At 45.5% G+C, this 20,316-nt stretch overlaps 1 protein-coding gene across 1 annotated transcript in view; it reads left to right on the top strand.

Annotated features, from left to right (window-relative positions):
* Nucleotides 1–573: 573 nt before the first annotated feature.
* Nucleotides 574–20,316, top strand: part of LOC144591584 (membrane metallo-endopeptidase-like 1) — a gene marked incomplete at both ends in the record, with an annotated part of 34,146 nt that continues 14,403 nt past the window's right edge. Inside the window, 5 exons of the mRNA XM_078395652.1 lie at nt 574–703; nt 10,959–11,087; nt 15,022–15,120; nt 17,970–18,053; nt 20,042–20,145. Of these exons, the coding sequence (XP_078251778.1) occupies nt 574–703; nt 10,959–11,087; nt 15,022–15,120; nt 17,970–18,053; nt 20,042–20,145 (546 nt within the window). The remainder of the gene's footprint in view (nt 704–10,958; nt 11,088–15,021; nt 15,121–17,969; nt 18,054–20,041; nt 20,146–20,316) is intronic.

The following is a 20,316-nucleotide window of genomic DNA, read 5'->3' as shown; positions in this document are numbered from 1 at the left end:
TAGCAGGGTGACCAGAATTGTACACAGGACTCTAAATGTGGCCTTTACTAACGTCTTGTATAGCTGTACACAACCTCCCAACTCCTGTACTCAGTACACTGACTAATGAAGACAAGCATGCCAAACGCTGCCTTCACCACCTTTGCTTCATTCATGGCACCGTACACCTGTACCCCTAGGTCTCTCTGGTTCGACCACACTCCCCAGGGTCCCACCATTTACTCTTCAAGTCCTGCCCAAATGCAACACCTCATTTTAATCTGAATTAAACCTGCCCTGCCCAGTAGGCTTGAAGATTGGATAGTTCCATCAGTTCAATAGAGGAAGTTGGAAAGAACTCAGCCAGTCAAGAGAAACAACTTGAAATGTTATCTGGTTTCTCTTTCCACAGATGCTGCAGACTGGCCGAGATCTTCCAGCATTTCTGTTTATGTTATGATCAGCTTTTCTGTTTCAAGGCCCAACCTCAGCAGCGATTCCTCATGAAGATGCCTGGAAAAAGGACAAATGTGGAGGTTTTAACAGCCAGTATTTTTAATGCTGTTTTAAGTCTTTTCTCTGCTGGATGTCCAGGAGTGAAACTCATGAATTTCACTCTAATGTTTACAGCACTCTTCAGAACTATCTGGTCTGGCGGCTGGTTATAGATCGTGTCAGTAACCTGAGCAGGCGATACAAGGATACCCGCGCAAACTACCACAAGGTATTAAATCGTTCAACATTTTCATTTGTATTTTATTTGGTTTACTGGTTATTCTTTCGTCAGTATGGCACTGAAGGTCATATTTCTTATACTTCACACCTCGTCGTGTTTTTACAGTTGTCAAAAGTGATAATCATAATTTCTTGAGTCCACAGACTGCCAATGAAACGTGATCATGGCAGAAGCAACTGTGCCGGAATCTGACTCAATAATATCCATCACTGTCAACTCCGCCAGGGTTTGCAGGATTAGCGGAGAGGAACGTCATTCACACTAGGCCTGATGGTCCGTGCCCACTGGCCTGATTCCTACAAGGCCTCTGATACTGTGTGTGTTCATCTGGTGTGTTTGAGAATCAGGCTGAACCTTGGCAAGAGACACAATGTTTCATATCCCAGGAGATATTATATCATCTCCAAAGCTTTCAGGCTGTCAATTTTGGCTTTATGTTTTTATGAAAGATGAGAAGACAAGGAGAAAGAGAAAGAAAAGAGATGTACTTGTCCAAAGAGACAGATTTATTTCTTTTTTTCCTTAAGACGTAAAAGGAAGCCATTCTGCCCGCTGTGTCCATGTTACCTCTGAGCTATTCCACCAATATAATTCCCCATTTAGTCCCCTGTAGCCTGTTCTCCCACACACTCCAAAGACGTACAGGTTTGTAGGTTAATTGGCTGGGCAAATGTAGAAATTGTCCCTGGTGGGTGTAGGATAGTGTTAGTGTGCGGGGATCGCTGGGCGGCGCGGACCCAGTGGGCCAAAGGGCCTGTTTCTGCGCTGTACCTCTAAATCTAAATCTAAAATCGCTTTAAACTCTTCTGTTCGATCTCCCTTATACACAAGGGTAATATGCAGCAGCTAATTAATCTAGCAATCAGCACGTCTTTGAGATTTAAAATAAAGATATGCTTTGGCAATATAATGATGTATCTTATCATGCCAATAATTTTTTTAAATTGAAAATTGAATTAAATTGAAAATTGATATGCAGAGCTACAGAATGAGAAGCAGAGGTTTCATGTCTCTGATAATGGTTTAATGTTTAGTTTAGTTTAAAGAAACAGTGCGGAAACAGGCCCTTCGGCCCACCGAGTCCGTACCAACCAGCGATCCCCACACATTAACATATGCCTACACACAACTAGGGACAATTTACACTTATACCAAGTATACAAACCCAAGCCAATTAGCCTACGAACCTGTACGTCTTTGGAGTGTGGGAGGAAACTGAAGATCTCGGAGAAAACCCACGCGGTCACGGGGAGAACGTACAAACTCCGTACAGTCAGCACCCGTAGTTGGGATGGAACCCGGGTCTCCGGCGCTGTATTCGCCGTAAGGCAGCAACTCTACCATCGCGCAGGGCAATGGGTTTATTTAAAATTCCATATTGAAATATATATACGTGACACAGGAGGTAATTTAGTCCTTCATTACTAAAACCATGCTGAATTTATCCCACGACACCAGTTTTAACTTATCATCCTTTATTGTCCTACTATTCAAATATTTATCCAATATTCCTTTAAAAATTAGTAATGAATTATTAATTCATAAATGGGTAGTTTATGTGGATTATAACGTGGGGACTTGAGAGGTCAAGCACTTGGTTCACCTATTTTGGTATCGTTGGCAAATTTGGAAACTGCAGTTTTCCTTGCTCCAGGAATGACTGCAATGAAATAAACTGCGAGAGGTATAGAATGCAGAAAAAGAATGAGGGCGATCCAAAATGTAGAGGTTGGTGGGGTTGTAAACAAAATATAGAGTGGAGCAAAGGAAAGGGACATTGCAGAAAGAAAGAGGGCCATTTTTCTCAGGATAACTGACAGCAAGGCTCAGCAACATTTGCTCACAGTTTAAACAAAGATGTAGCCACCGCAGCCCAAACAAAGTGGCCATCTGTTATTCTTCAGCAATTATAATAATTAGAGCATTTCCGCAGAGTACAAAATGTGGTGCTAGTTTTAATCCTCGAATGTTCAACTTTTAACATGTGGTTTCATTTAATGTTAACCACCTCTCCACCCCATACTTAATTACTTCTTCAAAATAAGAAGACTTGTGTAATTGTGAGTGATTTGCTTTCCATTCTGGCTTTTCTCGATCGTCACTAAGTTTCAATGCCTGCTCATAGTGGCTCTCCTGCATCCTGGGAATCAGTTTGTTTAAACGTCTGTGGCCTCTCTCCTGTCCAACAGCTTTAACTGACCAGATTGCACACTTGGCCTTTGTGTTGCTTGGGCTGATTGGATGCCTACGTGCAGAGATGGAGAATGTGGATTTTTAAATTAATCATTGCTCCTCCCGGTGTAGACTGACTTTCACTTTCTCAGTGTCGAGTGGCAGGAACACGAATGTATGCAGCCTGTACCTGGCCTACACGCCCATCACAAGATCTGTCTTGACCAGACCACAATGACTACCTGGCCGCACTTCCATAAGATCACAAACAATGCTGGAAGCACTTCTGCATCCGCAGAAAGAGAAATCAAGTTAAGACTTCCCTTTAATGCAGCCTGACCCATGGAGTGTTTACAGCATTTTAGAACGTAGAACAGTACAGCACAAGTATAGGCCCTTGTCTGTGCTGAACATGAAGCCAAGACCAACCCTTATCCATATCCCTTCATTCCCTGCATATCCACGCGCCTATACAAAATTATCTTAAACGCCGCTATTGTATCTGCTTTCACCACAACCATGATAGTGCTTTCCAGGCACCCAAAACACTCTGTGTAAAAAGAATATCCCCGCACACCTCCATTAAACTTTACCCCTCTCACCTTAAAGCTATGCCTTGTAGTATTTGATGCTTCTAACCTGTAAAAAAGATTCAGACTGTCTTCCCTATCTCTGCCTCTGCTGCAGTTGTACAGGGCCTTGGTGAGACCGCACCTGGAGTATTGTGTGCAGTTTTGGTCTCCTAACCTGAGGAAAGACGTTCTTGCCTTTGAGGGAGTACAGAGAAGGTTCACCAGATTGATCCCTGGGATGGCGGGACTTTCATATGAGGAAAGACTGGATAGACTGGGTTTGTACTCGCTGGAATTTAGAAGACTGAGGGGGGATCTTATAGAAACATATAAAATTCTTAAGGGGTTGGAGAGGCTAGATGCGGGAAGATTGTTCCCGATGTTGGGGGAGTCCAGAACCAGGGGTCACAGCTTAAGGATAAGGGGGAAGTCTTTCAGGACCGAGATGAGAATACATTTCTTCACACAGAGAGTGGTGAGTCTGTGGAATTCTCTGCCACAGAAGGTAGTTGAGGCCAGTTCATTGGCTATATTTAAGAGGGAGTTAGATGTGGCCCTTTTTGCTAAAGGGATCAGGGGGTATGGAGAGAAGGCAGGTACAGGCTACTGAGCTGGATGATCAGCCATGATCATATTGAATGGCGGTGCAGGCTCGAAGGGCCGAATGGCCTACTCCTGCACCTATTTTCTATGTTTCTATGTCTATGTTTCTACTAACTTATAATACGTCTATCAGGTCTCCCACAACTTCTGGTGTTCCGGAGATAACAATCCAAAACTGTCCAACCTCTCATCTATATATTAATACTCTCGTTTGTTATCTTGTTTGTGACTGAACTTCAGCCAAAACGGTACACGATAGCGTGACAATTTTAGGCCCAACTTACTCACCATTATCACTTTAGTGATAATGCAAGTAGTTTTATTGAAATCAGTCATATATTTTTAAAGTTATTCACATTTTAAAATTTAAAAGGAGGGGAGGGGGGGAAGGGGGGAGTGGGGGAGAAGGGAGAGGGGAGGGGGGGTTGAGGAGAGAGGGGAGGGGGGGTGGACAGGGTGCTGCACCAATGCAGGAGAGGTTTGGGCCCAACAGGTCACTTGGTCTAGTTGTAGCTAATATCCTCTAGTCCAGCCATCATTCAGGTAAAGCTCCTGTGCCCCCTTTCCAAAGCACCCACATCCTTCCCGTAATGGCGTGACCACAACTCAAGAGTCAGAAGTTAATATGTTCAACTGTCATCTATATACTAAAACTCTCGTTTGTTTGTTTGTGATTGAACCTCAGCCAAAATGGTACAAGATAGCGCAACAATTTTAGGCCCACCTTACTCACCGTCATCGCTTTAATGGTAAAAATGGTAGTTTTATTGAAATTGGTGTTATATTTTTAAAGTTATTCACATTTTAAAGTTTTTAAAAACCAGCGCATGCGCAGTCGGGGCCGGTCCTCACGTAGGATGGCCGCCAGACCAGCGCCTACACTTATGTAAGATGGCCGCTGGGTGACTGCGCGTGCGCAGTTGGGAGGGTCGTAATATTCGTTCAACTCCCACTTCCCGCCAGATGCCCGTTTGGCCCCGCGGCCCAAGTGGGGGGAGCGTCACCGCAGCTGCACCCACTCCAAACCCTGGGCGTCTCCATCATGGCCGGTGCTCCGGAGCCCCCGCCATCACCGCAGCCGTCACTCCAGAGCCCCCGCCATCACCGCTGCCGCCGCTCCAAACCCCGGGTGTCACCATCATGGCCGCCGCTCCGTCCCGCCCTCCAGCTCCCGCTGAGCCATCACACAGCCGCCGCCCCCGCTCCAAACCCCGGGAGTCTCCATCATGTCCGCCGCTCCACCACAGAGCCCCCGCCATCACTGCTGCCGCCACTCCAAACCACGGGCGTCTCCTTCATTGCAGGGCCCCGGAGCCCCACTGATCCATCGCGCTGCTTCTTCTTCCCGCTCTAAACTCCGGGCGTCTCCATCATGGCCGCCGCTCCACTCTCCAGCTCCCGCTGAGCCATCACACCGCCACTGCCGTCGCCGATCTAAACCCTGGGCGTCTCCATCGCTGCCATCACCGCTCAGCCCTCCAGCTCCTGCTCAGCATCGCCACTCCTACTGCCGCTCTCAGCCACGGGCATCTCCTTCACCGCTCAGCCCTGGAGCCGCCACCGAGCAGTTAAAGGTCAGACTAATTAGACCTAACAGACCCGCTGGGCCCAAACCCCTCCCGCATTTGCGCAGCGCCCGACCCTCCTCCACTCCTCTCCCCCCTCCTCTCCCCCCTCCTCTCCCCCCCCTCCTCTCCCCCCTCCCTCCTCTCCCCCTCCCTCTTCTCCCCCTCCCTCCTCTCCCCCCTCCCTCCTCTCCACAGCAGGAACATGTTGTCAGCAGTGGTTAAAGACTTCTTTGTGATACTGATGTATTATGCATTTAACTGATTTAATCTACCGGTACTAATCGACTCACCCTTTTTCTTACCGGTATGCTGAGCCCAAGCAACTTACTCTGGAATGCCAGAGGCTGCGGGAAGATCTGATAGCAGAAGTAGATAAAATTATGCGAGGCATAGATAGGGTAGACAGTCAGAACCTTTTTTCCCCGGATGAAAAAATCAAATACTAGAGGGCATAGCTTTAACCTGTTCAGTGTCACCCCTGAGTACACTTGGGTCATGGCCAATAGTGTAAAAAAAACTTGGCAGTGAACAGGTTTGAAAGACAAAGCTTAAAAGAGATGTGAAGAGCAAGTTTTTTTACACTGGTGAGTGCGTGGAACATGCTGTGGTGGAGGCAGATACGATAGAGGCATTTAAGAGACTTTTCAATAGGCATATGGATATGCAGGGACTGGAGGGATATGGATTAGGTGCAGGCAGCTAAGAGATGGTCTTAGCATCATGTTTGGCACAGACATTGTGGGCCGAAGGGCCTGTTCTTGTGCTGTACTGGTCTATGTTCACTTCTGGTTCTCACTACTTTACAGGCGAATGACCAGTTTGGTCTCCATTTCTACTTTATCATCAAAATTAACAAAGCCTAGTTGCAGACCTCCATTATGAGTTGCTGAGTCTTTGTTATGAGAGGAACTGGAATAATCTGCATAGTTTGAGTTTGTTTATTTTAGTTTAGTTTAGAGATACAGCGTGGAAACAGGCCCTTTGGCCCACTGAGTCCACACAGAGCAGCGATCCCCACACATTAACGCTATCCTACATACACTAGGGACAATTTTTTACATTTATACCAAGCCACTTAACCTACAAACCTGTGCATCTTTGGAGTGTGGGAGGAAACCAAAGATCTCGGAGAAAACCCACGCAGGTCAAGGGGAGAACGTACAAACTTGTTGTGTTAAGGGAAGGTGAAATATGATTAATGTGATCAATTTATTGGAGGACAGAAGCAAGGAAGATCAGTGAAGGCAGTGCCTTTAATGTGATTGTCATGGATTTTAACAAGGCCTTTGTTAAGGCCAAAGATAGCAGGTTGCTGAAAATGAACAAGGGGATCTAAGGGGAAGTGGCAAACCAGACCCAAGGACACGTTCTTAGTAGGAAGCAACGTGTCATTGGTGTATCTGTGAGCTGAAGCCTATTAATGGTGGAGTTCCACTCAGCTCAATATTTGGCGCCTGCTTTTTGTAATGTGTACTTATGATTTGGACTGAATACAGGAGGCTTGACAAAGCTATTGGCAGATGATGCTAAAGTTGACCCAGTGGTTAAAAAGGGATGCTGTTATCCCCAAAATTACTGGTCATAGATTGTCCAAACTGGGTACTAACGTAACACAAAAATGGTATACAATGCTAACTAGGACATAATTTGAGTACTTTGTACAGTTCAAGCCAGCGTATTCCAGGAAACATGCAATTACACAGAGGATATATAGGAGTTTTAAGAGGGTTGAGGAAGATTGGATGAACTGGGCATGGTTTCTTTGCAACAGATTTTATAGTATAGTTACAGTTTACTTTATTGTCATGGGTACAGCGAAAAGCTTTTGTTGCCTGCTATCCAGTGAGCAGAAAGACAATACATGATTACAATCGAGCCATTTACAGTGTCGAGAAACATGATAAGGGAATAAAGTTTAGTGCAAGGTAAAGCCAGCAAAGTCCGATCAAGGATAGTCCGAGGGTCACCCAAGAGGTAGATAGTAGTTCAGCACTGCTCTCTGGTTGTGGTAGGATGATTCAGTTGCCTGATAACAGCTGGGAAGAAACTGTACCAGAATCTGGAGGTGTGCGTTTTCACACTTCTGTACCTCTTGCCTGATGGGAGAGGGGAGAAGAGGGAGTGACTGGGGTGCGACTCGTCCTTGATTATGCGGCTGGCCTTACCGAGGCAGCGTGTGGTATAAATGGAGTCAATTGAAAGTCGGTTTGTGTGATGGTCTGGGCTGCGTCCACAATTTGCTGCAATTTCTTGCGGTCTTGGATGGAGCCGTTCCCAAACCTAGCTGTGATGTATCCTGATAAAATGCTTTCTATGGTGCTGTAGACGTTGGTGAGAGTTGTTGGGGACATGCTGAACTTCCTAAGCCTTCTGAGGAAGTAGACCAGGAAGGAAGTAGGAAACCGTGGAGGCTGAGTGAAGATTTGAGGTCTATAAAATTATAATGGGGTTCAATAGAATGGATAGAAGGTCACATTTTCCATACACAGAAGATCGAGTTGAAAGTAATTGGTAGAGATTGGGGTGGCACGGTGGCACAACGGTAGAGTTGCCAATTACAGAAGCCAACTAACCTACAAACCCGTACATTGTTGGAGTGTGGGAGCAAGCCAGATCACCCGGAGAAAGCCCGTGTGGTCACAGGGAGAACATACAAACTCCGTACAGTACGGCATCCACAGTCAGAATTGAACCAGGGCGCTGTAGGCAGTAACTCTACCGCTGCACCACCGTGCCACTCAGTGTGTCACTGTTGTTAAATGTTGTTACTGTTCCTGCTTCAGGGAGCTCATACAAGATATCAACCACAGTGTATGGAAAAATTGATAGCCCAAATCCCCGTTAAACCTCTCCCTCTCACTTTAAGTAATGACCTCTCGTTTGAAACTCCTTACCATGGGAAACAAGCACTGGCCGCTTACTCTATTTCCATAATCCTCTAGACCTTCATCATGTTGCTTCTCAGCCTCCTTCACTCCAGGAGAATCAAATCCTTTGTCTATCCAATCTCTCTTTATGACTCAAACCCTCTAACCCAGACTACATCTTTGTGAATCTATTCGGCACTCTCGCCAGCTTTATTTCTGTTTATATTTGAGGTGTTAAACGATGGCAAATGTCATACTGCTTAATCTACCCATTGCAGTTTGGTGACTCTTTTGACCAGCGCACATACAATAGGCTGAATAACCTCTTCAACTGTTGTAAACTTTTTATAATCCTTCGATCAGACTATAATTAATTATTAATTGTGAAGGTAGAAGCTCTGACCAAGGTCCTGCTCAACAATGCTCACTTTGGGCTTTATCAAGATCACTCATCCTCAAGCCTGAGGTCTGCTTTGTTCAGCAAGCAGTGTGTTGGGAGTGGTTTATTGCTGAAGTCTTCATGAACAAGATACACTTCCCACCTAAAGTGCCAGAGAGCCTGGTTCGTTCCTGGCTACAGGTGCTGTCTGTACAGAGTTTGTACGTTCTCCCTGTGACCTGCATGGGTTTTCCCAGGGATCTTCGGTTTCCTCCCACACTCCAAAGGCATACAGGTTTGTAGGTTAATTGGCTTGGTATAAATGTAAGTTGTCCTTAGTGTGTGTGCGTAATAACGGCAGTGTGTGGGATCGCTGGTCAGTGGGGACTTGGTGGGCCAAAGGGCCTGTTTCCGCGCTGTATCTCTAAACTAAAACTAAACGTCAGGAACTCAGACCAAAAGAATCTTCCTGCTAACTTTACAATGTTGCTGACCGAGAGGAAAATGGATACGTTACTTCTTTGTTGAACCAATCTATTGACTAAAGATTAAAATTGGGTACAACAGAGTTTGACAACTATGCTGCACTTATAGATTTTAGTTATCTAGACTGTTACAATAACGCAATAAAAACTGCAATAGATCAGACACTATTTTGTATAGTTTTGTGATACATCATAGAAAGAGGCCTTTCAGCCCATCAAAGCTACGTTGACCATCTAGTGCTATGTTATCCCACTTTCTCACCCACTCCCTGCACACTGGGGGTTATTTACAGAGGCCAATTAACCAACAGACCCACATGTCTTTGTGATGTGGGAGGAAACCCATGTGGTCACAGGGAGAACATGCAAACTCCACACAGGCAGCACCCGAGGTCAGGATCGAACTCTGGCGCTGTATGCTGGAAGATGTGCTATCATTTTGGCCACAATCCTTTGTCAAATCAGGCTAGGAGAAGCTGCTGTTGGAATCAGTTACACGATCACGCCCTGTTGAGTCAGCAGGTTTTCTGTTTATTAATAAGTTACAACTTAGGGATTTTACAAGTGTATATACAAAGTAGCCTCTGCATACTTTTGTGCATTATGTTTTCAATTAAGATATGAGTGAGGAGATGAAAAGCCATTGTTAATCCTGGAGCCAAATAACTTTGGTCCATTATCGTCTTCCTATTTACATGGTCTCAGACACCAGAGGATGTCATAAAACAGCTTGTGTAAGCTGATGAGTTTATTGCTCAAAGTAAGATGGAAAATCCAGTGAGTTGACCATGCAGTTTATTGTGAATCTGTAAACACAAAGCAGCCTATGGCAGGCGGCAGCCTTGGGAACTGTGTTTCCATGAGTTGTTGCTCAGTTTGATCTGCTGCACTTTCAGCAGCATAAACAGCTCCAGCTTCGGACACTCTCTTCTGTTGTTCTTGCATCTTATCTTTCCCTTTCATGCCAAGATACTGGTCTGTTTGGATTTTCAAGAGTGGCACTAAGGATATTATATGATGTTTGTTGTCATGTGGTTTGACCACAGGTGACTCTGTGGAGAAAGATGCAGAAGCAATCTGCAACTTTGTCATAGCTGCGTCCTATCTTGTTATCCTACCTTATCCTATGACGCCAAATTCTGCTATGTCATTGATGGCACCTCCTAGCGTGCAACAGGAACACCTCACAAATGCAAATTATAAATGTACTGTGCTTCAGAAGGATTTGATTTGAATTGGATTGGAAGATACAGCATGGAAACAAACATTCTCTCTCCATCTACATTCATGTTTACTGTTCGCGAGAACTGTTAGATAATATTGCCTCTCTAATCATAAGGTCATAAGGAATAGGAGTAGAATTAGGCCATTCGGCCCATTGCCTACTCTGCCATTCAATCATGGCTGATCTATCTCTCCCTCCTAACCCCATTCTCCAGCCTTCTCCCCATAACCTCTGATACCTGTACTAATGTTTCATGTTTTAAAAATTTATGTTACAACTGATACCATTGAATTGTTTCCAAACATCATGCAAAATCCGGTGATCAATATTTATGAATATAACAGTTACTTTCATCTTAATCAACCACGGCAGGCATTGTATGGTACCAGCGTGGAAGAGGCACGGTGGCGAGAATGTGCCAGCTACATCAATGGCAACATGGAAAATGCAGTGGGAGCCCTTTACGTCAGGGAGGCATTTGCTGGCGGGAGTAAGAGGATGGTATGTATTTGTCCTGGTTTATTATTGCCACATGTGCTGAGATACAGTGAAAAGCTTTGTGTGTGGGCTATCCACACAGATCATGACATACAAGAGTACAGCTGGCACTGCAAAAGAGAAAATAAACAGAGTGCAGAATCTGGTGTTACTGCTACAGAGAAACTGCAGGGAAACAGAAAAGTGTGAGGGCCGCTACAAGGTAGATTGGAAGAACAAAAATACATCCTTACCTATTCAAGAATTTGAGGGCAGCAGGGAAGAAACTGTTCTTGTATCCGGTGGTATGTGCTTTCAAGCTTTTGTGTATTCTGCTCAACGAGAGATAGAGAGAGGAGCGAATGAGCAGGGTGTGAGTGGATGTTGGCTGCTTTCCCGAGGCAGCGTGGTCTGGAAGGAGTCAATGGGAAGGAGGCCAGTGTTTGATTTCTTGTGGTCTTGTGGTTGTTCCCAAACCAAGCCGTGATGCAACGCAGTGATGTGCTGCCCATGGTGCATCTGCAGGTGTTGGGAAGAGTCATTGGGGACGTGAACAGTATCCACAGTCATCCTAGAAAGAAGAGGCATCAGTGTGCTTTAGTTTAGTTTAGGTTTGAGATACAGCACGGAAACAGGCCCTTCGGCCCACCGGGTCTGCACTGACCAGCGATTCCCACACATTAGCACTCTCTTACATCCACTAGGGACAATTTTTACATTTACCAAGCCAATCAACCTACAAACCTGCACGTCTTTGGAGTGTGGGAGGAAACCGAAGATCTCGGAGAAAACCCACACAGGTCACGGGGAGATCATACAAACTCCGTACAGACGGCACCCGTAGTCGGGATGGAACTCGGGTGTCCGGCGCTGCATTCGCTGTAAGGCAGCAACTCTACCGCTGCGCCACCGTGACCTTTCTTGGCTGTATAATCGATGTGAATGGAGCAGGTCAAATTGTTGGTGATATTTACACCTAGTGGGGCTTGCAGGTAGTGCAGTGTCAGCAAGTCTTGTACAGAGCAGTGCAGACAAAGTTCTTCACTGCAAGCAAAAAGAAACGCATTCCATCTGTCCACTTATGATTGAGGGCCATATGTTGGTTAGAACATTGGGAGATACATCGTGGCTGAGATACATCGTGTCAGAATTGTGTCACCAGGCTGAGATACATCGTGTCAGAATCTTTTCAGATACTGTTGAATTAGAGGCACGGAAACAGAACCTACAGCCGGCCCTGTCCATACAGGCCTTGTCGTACACCTCTACACTCATTCCATATTCTTGCAGTCAGCCCATTGCCATTTATTCCATGGTCACAAATAGTTCTAACACATCCATTGCTCACAAATCATTTTACTTTAGTTCAGAGATACAGCGCAGAAACTGGCCCTTCGGCCCACCGAGATCCCTGCACACTAACACTATCCTACACACACTAGGGACAATTTACAATTCTAGCAAGCTAATCAGCCTACAAACCTGTACGTCTTTAGAGTGTGGGCGGAAACCAGAGCTCCCGGAGAAAACCCACGCAGGTCACGGGAAGAACCTACAGACTCCGTACAGACAGCACCCATAGATCGGATTGAACCCGGGTCTCTGGCGCTGCCACCACCACAACCTCAGGAAGTGCAGTAGATCTCAAGACACTCTGCCACCCTCCAATACATGTCATCATACCATTGCCATTCATCCACAGTGCTCAAATATAAACTGGGCAGTCATGTAAGACAAAAACCACTCAGCTGGTCAAGCATCATCACTGGAAAGAGAAACAGAGTTAATGCTTCAGATTCAAGACTCCTTTAGGATGTACCTTTAGAAAGGAGATGAGGAGGAATTTCTTTAGTCGGAGGGTGGTGAATCTGTGTAATTCATTGCCACAGACGGCTTTTGAGGCCGTGAATGGATATTTCTAAGGTGGAGATTGACAGGTTCTTGATTAGTCCGGGTGTCAGAGGTTACGGCGAGAAGGCAGGAGAATGGGGTTGAGAGAGAAAAATAGATAGGCCATGATTGAATGGCAGAGTAGACTTGATGGGCCGAATGGCCTAATTCTGCTTCTGGAACTCATGAACTCCGCTGTCAGCCCTCCATGATAACATCTCTCTGAAGGATGGCATTCCCAGCAGTGTAGCCCTACAGCGCTGCAATGAAATTCCTGTTCACATTTAACTCACAGAATAAGCAGCGTAAATACAGCAACATGCACAACCCGCAGACTAGTGCGAGATTGTGGTGCAAATCTGAAGCAGTACACAAAAAGTGCAATAACGGCATAACTGAATGAGGTGGAGTGCATGGCAGCACCTCTGCGATGGAGGTGTGAAAGGGGTGATTGGTTCTCGAGTCGATAGCAGTGAGGAAGAAGCTGCCTTAAGCTTTGACTTCCAGGCTTTCAAGCACCTCTACTCCCTGAAGAGAGATGAGAGAAAAGAGAATGGCCAGGGTAGCAGTTATCCTTGGCGGTACCTCCAGCATTCCTAATTGATCACATCGCGAGGATGGAGTGGAAGGGAGGAAGTGATGAGCCTGTGATGGACTGGGCTCATCACTCTCTGCAGAGCAGTTGCCACACCAGGCTGAGATACATCATGTCAGAATACTTTCTCTAGGGCTTCTGCAGATATTTGAGAGAAACCTCTCACACTGAATATTCTCAGAAAGTGAATACGCTGATGCACGTTCTTGATCACAGTCCATAGAGCTCAGAGGACCATCGGGCACAGCTACCAGCCTTGGAGGGCATCTACAACACACGATGCCTCAGAAAAGACACCAGCATCCACAAAGACTCCTCACACCCCTGCAACAGTCTGTTTGAACTTCTACCATCGGGCAGACGATATAAGTCCTTCTACGCCAGCACCTCCAGACTCAGGAACAGCTTCATCCCCAGGGCCATAGCTGCTATGAACTGGTCCTGCTGAGCCGGATGGTCACATCGCACAGCAAACCGGCACAGATCTACTTGCACTTTATTCTGTTTTAAAACTGTTACAATTTGTTTCATTGGGTTGTTTAAATTAATACTGACTGGCTAATTAATTTATTGCATCGTATGGGAGGCGCATTCCCAATCTCGTTATACCCCTGTACAATGATAATAAAGATATATTGTATTGTATTGTATTGTATTGTGTGCAGGGACCAGGTTAGATTGTTGATGATATGGGAAGCCTAAGAAGTTGATGACCATCTCTACAGATAACTTCAGGGTTGTGTTCACCCCTTCACTTCCTTGGGTCAACAACCAGCTCTTTCATCTTGCTTCTGTTGGGTGATGCCTCAAGTGACTGGGTAATGCCTCAAGCACCTTCAAGGTCAGCGCCTTCGGGACACCAAGATGGCCGGGCAAGGAAAGGAATGTCGTATCGTGGGCCCATCCGAAGGTGACGGAGGAGCTTGGAGCTTCCTGGGATCAGGAACTGCTCCAGTAGACTGAGCGTGCGACGGACCGGACTTTGGACTTTGGAAATGGCGCCAGAACATGGTGGCGCCCGCATGTGTGAATGCGCATAAAGAATTTCACTGTGCAGTTGCGTATGTGACAAATAAAGCACCATTGAACCATAATGCCAAGGGCTAGGTTGGTGTCCTGACACCATGACACCAGATTCTCAATCCCTTTGCTGTATTTTGCCTCATTGTTGTTGCTCTGGCCAAAAACTTTGGTGTCATCATTCTGACCCAGAAGTAAGAGAGCTACCAAATCAGTCACAGATTACAGTTAAACAGCTATTTGATATGATAAGATATGATAAATGTCAGGGGTTATGGGGAGAAGTCAGGAGAATGGGGCTCGGAAGGAGAGATAGATCAGCCATGATTGAATGGTGAAATAGACTTGATGGGCCTAATTCTGCTCCCATCACTGATGATCATATAATTATTGTCTCATAGATTGTGTTGTCTATTATTGGCATCTTTTATTGAATACATTTCTCACCTTCAGGTAAAGGATTTAATTGATAAAATCCGAGAAGTGTTCATTGAAACTTTGGACGAAATGGAATGGATGGATGCAGCTTCTAAGCAGAAAGCACAGGAAAAGGTCAGTGTCTGCTCATCGTGTTTAGTATACAGCTATAACTCCTGACAAAAGCTAAAGGTTATCGGGCTTCCTCTACATTTAGAGGAATTTTCCACTCACTGAGATAGTGAATAGATTTGTGCTGGTTCCAGAATGATGCTACCTCAAGGATTTAAATTTGTTCTTTACATTTATTCATAGGGGGGGGGGGGGGGGAAAGCAGACTCCTGAGGCCATGTTATGGGGTGTTTAACTACTGCACCACACAATGTGTGATTGTGGAGAAGGATGGTCCATGAATAATCCTTAGATTACCACAACTAGGGTAACTGGTGCAAAAGTGACTGGATGGAAAAATGGACAAGAAGCAACCAGGATGATCTCTTTTTCTTTGATTTTCATTATTCTACTCTTAGAGGCATCCAACCTTCGGGATCTTCAAATCTTCAGCCAATTAAGCCCTCGGACAGGGGGATACATTAAGACTATAAGACATAGGAGCAGAATTAAGCTATTCCGCTCATCTAGCCCACTCCACCGTTCAATCATGGCTGAACTATCTTTCCCTCAACCCCATTCTCTTGCCTTCCCCCCATAAACATTTATGCCCTCACTAATTAAAAACATCAATCTCTGCTTTAAAAATACCCAATATATTGGCCTCCACAGCCGTCTGTGGCAATGAATCCCACAGATTCACCTCCCTCTGGCAAAAGAAATTCCTCCTCATCTCCATCCTTTTATTCTGAGGTTTTGCCCTCTGGATCTAGACTCTCCCATTACTGGAAACACCCTTTCCACATCCACTCTATCTAGGCCTTTCATTCTGAGATTCCCCCTCATCCTTCGAAACTCCAGCGGTCATGTGCCGAGAGCCATGAGAGCTTCTCATTTGTTAAAACATCATCCCCGGGGTGATTCTCGTAAACCTCCTCTGGACCCTATCTGAGGCCAGCACATCCTACCTCAGATATGGGGCCCAAAACTGTTCACAATATTCCAAATGTGGCCTCACCATTGCCTCACAAAACCTCAGCATTACATCCTTGCTTTTATATTCAAGTCCTCTGAAAATTAATTGCATTTGCCTTCCTTGCTAATTACTCCAAAACCCCCTGCTGCTGCTGCTCCACTGTGATTCCTGTTAGGGTCCCTTTTCAATTAACTTTAGCCAGCTCTTATGCCATGTTATCACCTTTACTCAACCTTAACACTGATACATCTGATTTCAGCTGCTCTCTCTCAGATCCATCATATGATCACTGCCTCCTAGGGGTTCCTTCACCTGAAGCTCCCTAATCAAGTCCTGTTCATTGCTCAAAACCAAATCCACAATTGCTTTTTCCCCAGTGGCTCAACCACAAGCTGCTTTAAGACACCATCTCAAGGGGAATCTACAAGTTCCTGCTCTTGGGATCCAGTGCCAACCTGATTTTCCCAGTCTACTTGCATATTGAAGTCCCCCTCCCCCATGACCACAGTAACATTGTGCTATTCTTGAATGGAGTGACTCACAGCCAAGATGCTGCCTCACCCCACGATTGCCCTGGATTTGTGGTGCTTCCCTTGAGGTGCGTTGTGCGGGCTGGGTCTGAAGAGAGGGGTTGTGCACCCCATCAGTAGGTCAGGGCACGGCTAAGTTCAAGCAAACAGCCAGAGGTGGAGTGTTGAGTGTTGGTGAGGACCAGACGCGGGCAGTAGGTCTGGCAACCTGCATCAGGCCCTGGGGAGGTTGGTAACCAATATCATATCAGGGCCTGGAGAAGGTGAAGTGATGATTGGGTACTTGGGGAAAGGGGGCTCGAAGTTTGTAGGCATCTGATAATGGGGGGAAGCTTGTGGGTGGGAGAGTGGGTGGTGTAGATTATCAGAATGGGAGAAGGTATATCAGAAATATAACATGAAAGTATGCAGCTTACCTTTGTGGGACCCAGGCTGACATGAAGCGTACATCATGATTGTTAGGGAATGGTGAGGAGTCGACATCCCGGGACAATGAGGACTAATTTACCCAACAACATTCTGATAGAGAGTTAGCCCGGGCGATGAAATCACAAAGGCCAGAAATGGCCAATATTTCATTTCACTGTAAGGAGAGTACATTTATCAAAGTGCTGGAGTAACAGCGGGTCAGGCAGCATCTCTGGAGAACATGGATAGGTGACGTTTCACAGAGTGCTGGAGTAACTCAGCGGGTCAGGCAGCATCTCTGGAGAACATGGACAGGTGACATTTCACAGAGTACTGGAGTAACTCAGCGGGTTAGGTAGCATCTCTGGAGAACATGGATAGTTGACGCTTTGGGTTGGGACTGCTCTTTAGACCCGAAATGTCACCTATCCATTTTACCCAGAGATGCTGCCTGACCCCGCTGAGTTACTCCAACATTTTGTGTCCATCTTTGGTATAAACCAGCATCTGCAGTACATTTTTATTACATTGAGTACATTTATCAACTGCGTAGCACTGAAATGACTAACACCATGCAATCAGATTGCTGGCACAACACACATCCAGCAGCAGTTCTACAGAACCATTCATCAGTGTCAGATCCAGGGGGCTTCTTCTTCTTAAGCCCTTTGCTCCTCTAGGGAGCATAGGCCATTGACGAATGTCCACCACCTCACTCAGTTGTTGGCGGTTCTTTCGAGATCTCCCCAGTTGAGCCCACTCCCAGACATTTCTGCCTGGACACCTCTTCTCCAGCTGTTCCTGGGGCGACCTGTTCAGGGGGCTGCGGAAGCTGATTTACATCATCCCTCTCTCTGCACCGAACCTTTGGAAAAACCCACGGTGGGCATGAGAGTGCAGATGGGTAAAAACTCTTGCTAATTATTTCAAACGTCTCTTTCTATTTATATGTCTCGAAGGCGATGGCAATAAAAGAGCAAATTGGATATCCAGACTACATACTGCAAGAAGACAATCCCAGTTTGGATCAGGAGTATGCACACGTGAGTGATGATGGGCCGACAGAGGGTGTAACCTTGCGCACTTTGCACGGAACTATTTTTTAAGAAATCCAGGCGGATGCATTTGATAAAATGAAGTTGGAATTACAGTGATCTGTTTAGTTTAGAGATACAGCGCTGAAACAGGCCCTTCGGCCCACCGATTCTGCACCGACCAGCAATCCCCGCACAATAACTCTACCCTGTCCTACACAGACCGGGGACAATTTTACATTTATACAATTATACCAAGCCAATTAACTTACAAACCTGCGCGTCTTTGGAGTGCGGGAGGAAACTGAAGATCTCGGAGAAAACCCACGCAGGTCATGTGGAGAACATATAGACAAGCACCCCTAGTCAGGATCGAAGCCGGGTCTCTGATGCTACATGCCAGTAGCTCTACCGCTACGCCACCATGCTGCCGTAACAGACCATTGGTGAGGCAGTTAACAATATCTAAGATGATTCACTGGAGCCCCCTTCACTGATAGAGTCCATGTTCATATGACTTCTAAGCCACATACTGTGATAACTACACTTTGGCCTCCCCCATCTTGTACATGTAGCATGGACGGCAAGAGATGCAGATGCCCAGACACAGAAATAAGATAGTACCTGGCTCAAATACCTCCTCTGGCAGCTCGTTTCATATGCCCACCACCCTTTGAGTGAAAAGGTTGCCCCTCAGGCTCCTTTTAAATCTTGTCCCTCTCACCTTAGACCAATGTCCTCGGGTTCTTGATTCTTCCACCCTGGGTAAAAGACTCTACATTCACCTTATCTATTCCCCTCATGATTTTATAGACTGCTCTAAGATCGCCCCTCAAGCCTCCTGTGCTTCAAGGAGTAAAGTCCTAGCCTACCCAACCTCAGGTCCCGGTCACACACTCAATATCCTGACTGATGCAGGCCAATGTACCAAAATACATTTTTATCACCCTATCTAACCAGGGAGGCCATTTTCAGGGAATGACACCACATTATTTTCATATATTTGCCCAGATTCATCCATTTTTTGGGGGGGAGATTCATGTGTGTTTTGGCACAGGGCAAGAGCACCAAAAGAGAGTGAAACACAATGTCTAAGCCAGAGGAATTTGTAGAAAAAAACACAAAGTGCCGGAGTAATTCAACGGCTCAGGCAACATCTCTGGAGAACATTTTGCATCAGGACCCTTCTTCAGACTGATTGAAACACTTAATGTCTTTTTTTGTACATGTCACCTATCCATGTTCTCCAGATATGCTGCCTGACTCGCTGAGTTACTCCATCGCTTTGTGTCATTTCTTTTGTAAACCGGCATCTGCAGTTCCTTGATTGTGTATTGTAGACACAGGCCACATGCACGGGCCTCACGAGCAGCTCCATGAGGACCTGGGAATTAACGTTCAGACCGCCTTCAGATCTGGGCATTTTCTAGCTATCTGATAATCAATCATTTTATTCTCCAAGCCCTTTAAAAAAGACTCCTTTATTTAAAATAATTTCAATGTTGATCCAACTGCACATTCTGGGAAATAGACTCAAGCTCTCCCATTGTTAGAAAAACGATTTGAAATGGCAGAATTAAGTGATTGTAAATAGAGAAATAAATAACATATTATGCAGTGACTATGAGATACTTGTTTCATTCGGCTCATGAAAACTGTTACAACCATTATCAAAACAAAGAGATTATCACTTTAAAATTGATCTGATAAGTCCCTTGTCTTTCATAGTACAGGTTCCAAGGTTGTCGGAAATGTTTTACACTTTCTTAATCCCTGCCTTGCCATGTTTCTGCCCAGAGTGATCATTGTTTGTTTGTTGGATACCCCAGTATGGGAGTGATGGTCCACAGAGCATTATCAAGGTTACATTTCACTGACACAGGCTTAAAGATCTCCATTATGCTCATGGTCTTTCAACAGATTAATGTTCATACTGGACAAAAATAGCAACAAACGTAGCAACATCATAGCAATAATACATTTTCTACTCTATCCAGTTAAACTTCAGTGAAAGCAAATACTTTGAGAATATTCTTGAAAATTTGATGGCCGGAGCACAAAAGGGTTTGCGGAGATTACGGGAACGTGTGGATCAAGATGTGTAAGTATGGAGCACGTAGTAATCTTACCCACAGCTCCCTCCACTGCTTTAAACCCTTGCTTTCTCTGTCGCTTCCAACAGTCCTAAATATCCGTGATCTCCACACTCCTCCAATTCTGGCCCTTTGTGCATTGCTCATTTACTTTTGTTTCACCCATGTTACCAGAGCAC

This window comes from Rhinoraja longicauda, unplaced genomic scaffold (genome assembly GCF_053455715.1).
Source record: "Rhinoraja longicauda isolate Sanriku21f unplaced genomic scaffold, sRhiLon1.1 Scf001152, whole genome shotgun sequence".
Taxonomy (NCBI): domain Eukaryota; kingdom Metazoa; phylum Chordata; class Chondrichthyes; order Rajiformes; family Arhynchobatidae; genus Rhinoraja; species Rhinoraja longicauda.
Note: the sequence above shows the minus strand (reverse complement) of the source record. Positions and strands in the feature narration are given on the sequence as shown.